Here is a 6,475-nt window from a genome sequence, read left to right as displayed (position 1 = left end):
CTTTTGCTAATGGTTTCTCTTTCGATGATTTGTACTTTATGCTCATTTACACACGGCGATTTTTCTTGCCGCAACTCGACGTTTGTAGGAGAGAGCGTGACGAAGAAAGGAGAGGGGCGCCGAGTTGCTCGTGGTCGGGCAACACGCTTTGTGCTCTCGTTCGTCTGTATAAATTGAACCGCTGTTCACATTTGACAACAACAATTGCATACACACAAATGGCCGTGTGTAAATGAAACGAGCAACACCAAAAGGGAATGTGAAAAATCGCGTCGACAAAAGTTTCCGTGTATAAACACAGTCTTTATGAAGCACTTGTGACGCAAAAGATTTGAGGTACACTTATAGTTGAATTTATAAACATTTTTACACCGCGAGCAAAACAAAAAATTTTTAATGACTTCACCGTTGTTTTTTATTTCTTCAAATATGTTAAATAACTCGCTTTTTGAACCTTTTTTAGCGGTAGAATATATGCCACTTTCAATATATAAATTTATTTCGCATGAACTGGTCATTTTCACGGAATCGATGCTATTTATTAAAAAATCACTCTTAATTTTTAATTAGTTTTATGAATTTTATTATAATAGCAGCTTGAAAAATCTCTTCACGTATATGGAATGTAAGGCTCTGTTATGCATACTTGGCATTGCATGCACTGCTATACCATTTTTACGTAGAAATCAAAAACCAACAGACTTTTACGTATGTAATGCTGTGCGTTGGGTAACCGCTTACACGCGAAGCTCATTTAACAGATTCCTTATGTGACAACTCTCAAGCAATGCCAAGTATGCATAACGGAGCCTTAAATTATAACACTGCCTATGTCGCATGTGTCGCTTGTGTTGACATGTTAATGTGTGCGACCCATGGCGAAGTAACAATAAGGTGTTGTCACTTAGGGGGTTGTTGTAATTTTGGCAATTTCGGCATACTTGCGTTACAGTAATGCCTACTTTATTCATTCCAATTTCATTACTGGGCGAAATGGAACAAAAATGGAGCAGACAATTTTGTGAAAAAAGTATGTGTAGGTATCAGTTACTACGTTTATACGCACGTATTATTTGCAAATAACAATTTGCAAAATGGTAAACTTTGCCGTATAAACGCTGAGTTAATTTTTTATTGCAAATAACTAAATCACGCAAATAAGTATTGATTAGTGCCAGTGATCGGACTTCATAAAAATTTGTGTGGTAGAATCTGGAAAAAAATGTGGTAGATTTCAAAAAAATGTGGTAGATCTCAGGTTTTGGATCAAACTTTGTACAAAATTTAAAAAAATTCTGCAGGTTTCACCTAAATTGCAAACAATTTAATTAAAATCTAAAACAAAATTAATTTTAGTACAATAAAGTGCAAGATTGGAGTTGCTAAAAACTGCGTTGAGTTTTGGCATTTTTTTCCTTGACAATTTCGAACATTGTTTGAAAGATTTCTGCAACCTTGGCATCACTCCAGCTTTTCTTTCTATCACATCACGATGTAGCGAACAAATGTGGCTCGTTCCAGAAACAGCTAATTGTGATTTGTAAAATTAAACAACGCTTAGAAACTTAAATGCACTGAAATTAGCTAATACTTTCACAAAAATCGCCGCTTTTTAACATTCTCGCTATTAATTACTTTTATAAATCATATATTTTGCAATTTAACACAATAAAACCACGTTTCCTGTCGAAAAATTTAATATTGAGAAAATTTACTATATTACAGTTTATTTTATCCTCCCATTCTTTTTTCTCTTAAAATAAGGAAAATTATGTCGTGCAAAAATAAAACTACTCAGAAACGCGAATATGTGGTAGATCTCAGACCTTGTGTGGTAGATGTGGTAGATGCTCAAAAAAGTGGCAGATATATCACAATGTGGTAGAAGTCCGATCACTGATTAGTGGTACTATTTGCAAATAAGCGCAATACGCCGCCATTCTTAGGTTTATTTTCTTTTATGATGGTCATCTTATTGCCTTTTATAATCAAGACGTTGCCATTTTTAACTTTATTTTCTTTTTCGATGGTCATATTATTGCCTTTTTATAATCAGGCAATATTAAACAAGAATTTTTCACCATCAAATAAACAGTGAGTTACGTATTTGCAAATAGCTTACGTATAAACGTAGTAACTGTTTCTTTGTTTCGGTTTTGCTTTGACTTTTCGTTTCAAATTCATTGGAAAATTTGAGCGATAATTTCCAATAATTGTGATTTTGTAAGTAAATTTTTAGTAAAATATATACTATATATATCCAACAGATTATTGGAGCAGTGCCTCGGATGGCTACTACAATACGCTTTGGTCTAACAATTTAAACGCAAAATTAATAAAATATAACTGATAGAATTCAGAAATGTAATTTTAAAATGTTAACGAAAATAAAGGTCGTAATAAAATTCCCTTTAAAGTTAAGATATTTAAAAACTAAGTACGCATATACATGTACTTCAGAACTTAAGGAAAAAATACAAATAAAATTCCATACGGGCTAATATGTCATTTTTATTTAGTAGAACTTAAGAATAATTTAATAAAGATAACGGTATAATTTAATTTGTTTTAATATATTTAAATGAAAGACGGAAAATAGTCCTTATTTTTTAAGTTTTAACCATTATCATATGTGTGTGGTACGACCGTGTGGCCTTTAAGTTTTACGAATAATTGGGGTATTCACAGCGGTGTCATAAGTGTCGTATTGTTGTATGTAGTAAACTTTAAACGCCTAAAAAATATATTAAAGAGGTTCGAAAAGTACCATCAAAGTCATATTATGAATTTTTGCAGTATTAAAAAATAGTTGACTGTCGTTTCACGTACTTTAAACATTTATTTAAGCTTTTAAAGCTTACGACATACAACAATACGACACTTACGACGCCGTTGTGAATCCCTCAAATAATTTTAAGTTAGAAAAATCTAACTGAATAATAATTATTAAAATCAATATATTTGATCGAAAAAATAAAAATTAAGTAATAATAATTTCTTTTGAGCGAACAAATTAAACTGTAATTACACTGGTTTACAGAAAAAATATTTCATTGATGCAAGCTTCATTTAACTTGTGTGGGGTCCACTGATATATGTAAGTATTGGAAATAGTACCCAAAAAGTAGTAAAAATAATACTAATCTTTCCGCCCTTGTTCTACTACCCCAAAATGCATGGCCGCAATTGGCATGCAGAAAAAGTGAGGTTATGTAAGTGGCATGACCTTATATTTTTTTTCACCAAGTGTGCGACCTGATTTGATTTCAATTTATTCGACAGTGTCTTCATATTAGCCGTGGGTAACACAGTGCGGGTCCGTGCCATTGCGCTGATACCGAGAGCTGAGTTACTGGCGCCGATACCGATTTTCACCACTCAGTGACGCAATGGCGCCAGCAACACCGAAACACTGACAACACCGGGCGGCGCAAAGAACACACAAAAGCGAAGTGTAACTTGTAAAATTTGCAGCATAAAGGTATTGGCCCAATGCACGCTTGCTTTGCTTGCTTTGCTTACTTTAGTTTGCTTTGCTTTACTTTGAAGGCTTTTATGGCCTAATGGTAGCTTTGAACGCTGTCATAGTAGTCAGCTGATTTTCAATGCGCGCAAATATACCCGCCATTCTTTGTTGTGCCAGCAAGTATAATTGTGAATTTTAGTTAAAATATATGTTATTAAACAATTATTTGTTACTAAGAACATTATTTTTTACAGATACCTTGCTTTTTTATCGTTCCGGTTTTGGTGAAGCTGCATTTGGCTGCGCCACTCACCACCCGTGTTTATAAGACGTAATATTCAATTGGAGGTAAAAGAGTTTATATTAAACAATTATTTGTTGCTAACAACATTATTTTTTTTCAGATACCTTGCTTTTTATCGTTCCGGCCACCAGATTCGTTGGTTTTCATAAAGTTTCATTTGGCAGTACAAAATGTTGACTCGAAATGCTGAACAAGTTTTGAGAATTTTCCTAATTTTAGCGAAAATGCGTAAATTAAAACTGCGATTAAAACAGAAGCGCCGATTTTGGGTTCGGAAATTGTACTTAGAGCGACACAAATATGGATTGTTTGAAAGTTCATTAAGAAACTTGGCTGCAGATGAGGAGCAGTTTAACAAGACATTAAGAATGCCCTTTTCGTTATTTAATGTGCTGCACGAATTTCTGGAGGCTTCGCTGACCAAATATTCAATCAGAACACCAATATCGAGCCGCTGCAGACTATTTATAACCCTGATGTAAGAGAAAATCGGTTCTACTTAATAGTATACGTATAATTTTCCATATATGTATCTGGTTTTATTTTTTTGTTGCAGATATTTGGCTCACGGTGGCACTCGGCAATTCCACACAATAGTTCACAGGATCGGCCTGACGACTTTCAGGAAGATTACGTTGGAGACATGTATGACCATATGGGATCTGTTAGCTGACCTGTATGTGGCGACCCCGTCAGAAACGGAATGGGGACGTATTTCCAATGAGTTCAAGTCGCTGTGGAATATGCCCAACTGCGTTGGTTCCATCGACGGAAAGCACATTAATATTACCTGTCCAGCGAATTCAGGGTCGATGTACTATAATTACAAAGGCAATTATAGTATCGTGCTTTTGGCCGTATGTGATGCCAATTATACCTTTACCTGCGTTGACATCGGAGCATATGGAAGTCAAAGCGATGGCGGTGTCTACCACTTTTCAAAACTGGCAGATGCTATTGAAAATGATAGGCTCGGCCTTCCACATGATCAGCCTCTGCCAGGAGAAACCGAGCCATTTCCACATTATTTAGTAGGAGATGCTGCTTTTCCCTTACGGCGTTATTTAATGCGACCATATCCGGGTAGAGGTATTCCAGAAGAGCAAGAGTATTTCGATAAAAGACTCTCTCGTGCAAGAAGAGTTATAGAAAACGCATTTGGAATACTCACTGCCAAATGGAGAATATTGAGAACGACGCTATGCATGGCCCCGAAAATGCAGAACAAATAGTGAAAGCTTGTATTGTCTTGCATAATTTTATTAAGCTTTCGTGTGCAAACTATGTAGCAAGCGATTTTGTTGATCGCTACGAAGAGGATGCCATCATCGCTGGCTCATGGCGAAACGAAGTAGTTCCATTGCCCTCAATAAGTAGGGTGTCATCGAACCGAGGCAGTTCAAATAATTATGATTTAAGGGATGCTCTGAAGACACATCTTTTTAACAATAAAATTTAAATAATTACTACTCACTGAATATGCTTTGTTTTTATTATTTAAGATAGAAAACAAAAATTTGAACTCACAGTATGAGGGCACTTATTGGTAATGTTTTAAATGTCGTCACATCTTTCAGGTTCGATTACATATTTATTACATATTATTACATTACATATATATATATTATATATTACATATATATTCGATTACATATTTAATTCGCAAAATCAAAATCAGATTTCATACTAAATTAGATTACATATAAAGTTCGCAAAATTGAATTCAAACTGGATGTCATTTAAATTTTTAAATTTCGTAAATTCAATTTTTATAATTTTTATATTGAGCATAGACGTATTGAAGTACGTCCATTTGAAAATCTAGGCGGCTCTCTTCTGGGACCTTCTCAAACACTTCGCCAATCGCACCCAAGAAATTGTTGTGTGTTTTTTTTTGACTATCCACAAACTGACTTACTTCGTTGACTAGATCGTTAAAGGCGGCGTTCTCATCGTTTTTTTTCTTTTGTCTCTTAGCCGGCGTTGGGGCAGTGGTTTCTTGCTCTTCTATTATAATGTTCCCACTCTCGCCTATTTGGAATCCAAAGGAAGTATCCAGTATATCTGGTTCTTGTCCGAGAACTTCTGGCGTTTGGGAGACGATGTTTGTTGTTGTCCTTAAAATATGTACATATAAATTACAATTTAAAATATAAATACTTGTTGTACAAATGTAAAGTACACTTACTGTCTGGGCGTGACCGTGTCTTTCAAAAACGACGCAGCACTTCCGCTAGGTTGTTGATCAACCTTCAATTCTATTCCATATCGGTCTCTTAACGATTTCCATCGCTTTCGGCAGTTTTCCTCTGTAAAGTAAAAATATAGTATTCGTCACAATTATTCGTCACAAATCATCCTATTACAAAACTGCTATATGTTTGAAAAACTCTATACTAACCAGGATGTCCCACAGCAGCAGCTACATTTCGCCAAGCCAAATCTTTCTTCACCCGATCGCGGTAACTAAGCTGTCGTTTGTCCCACAAGCAGTTGTGTTTTTCAATCTCTGCTATAAGTTTTTCTTCGAACATCTTGCACTAAAGCTTCCGATATACCAACCAACACACAAGAATCGGATAATACAGCAGCCGGAACGATAAAAAAGTAAGGTATCTGTAAAAAATATTGTTGTTAGCAACAAATAATATTATTAATAACAAATAATTGTTTAATATAAACTCTTTTACCTCCAGTTGAATATT

General features: G+C 34.9%; 2 protein-coding genes across 3 annotated transcripts; one reads left to right on the top strand and one right to left on the bottom strand.

The window, feature by feature from the left end:
• The first annotated feature begins 3,487 nt into the window (after nt 1-3,487).
• On the top strand, nt 3,488-5,002 carry LOC118756171 (protein ALP1-like). The gene is made up of 2 exons (XM_036490951.1): nt 3,488-4,248; nt 4,327-5,002. The coding sequence occupies exons 1-2, from the start codon at nt 3,941-3,943 to the stop codon at nt 5,000-5,002; spliced, it is 984 nt and encodes a 327-aa protein (XP_036346844.1). The 5' UTR covers nt 3,488-3,940.
• On the bottom strand, nt 4,994-6,475 carry LOC118756170. 2 transcript variants are annotated; one of them, XM_036490949.1, is made up of 4 exons: nt 6,461-6,475; nt 6,172-6,386; nt 5,959-6,079; nt 4,994-5,887 (listed from the first exon to the last, which is right to left on the bottom strand). In XM_036490949.1, exons 2-4 carry the CDS (start codon nt 6,302-6,304, stop codon nt 5,533-5,535), a joined length of 609 nt encoding a protein of 202 aa, XP_036346842.1. In that variant the 5' UTR covers nt 6,305-6,386; nt 6,461-6,475; the 3' UTR covers nt 4,994-5,532. The 2 variants fall into 2 exon arrangements, with proteins under 2 accessions (XP_036346842.1, XP_036346843.1); XM_036490950.1 differs by lacking the exon at nt 6,461-6,475 and having other exon boundaries at nt 6,172-6,444.

This window comes from Rhagoletis pomonella, unplaced genomic scaffold (assembly GCF_013731165.1).
Source record: "Rhagoletis pomonella isolate Grant_MI unplaced genomic scaffold, Rhpom_1.0 Rhpom_scaffold_09097, whole genome shotgun sequence".
Lineage (NCBI taxonomy): Eukaryota > Metazoa > Arthropoda > Insecta > Diptera > Tephritidae > Rhagoletis > Rhagoletis pomonella.
Note: the sequence above shows the minus strand (reverse complement) of the source record. Positions and strands in the feature narration are given on the sequence as shown.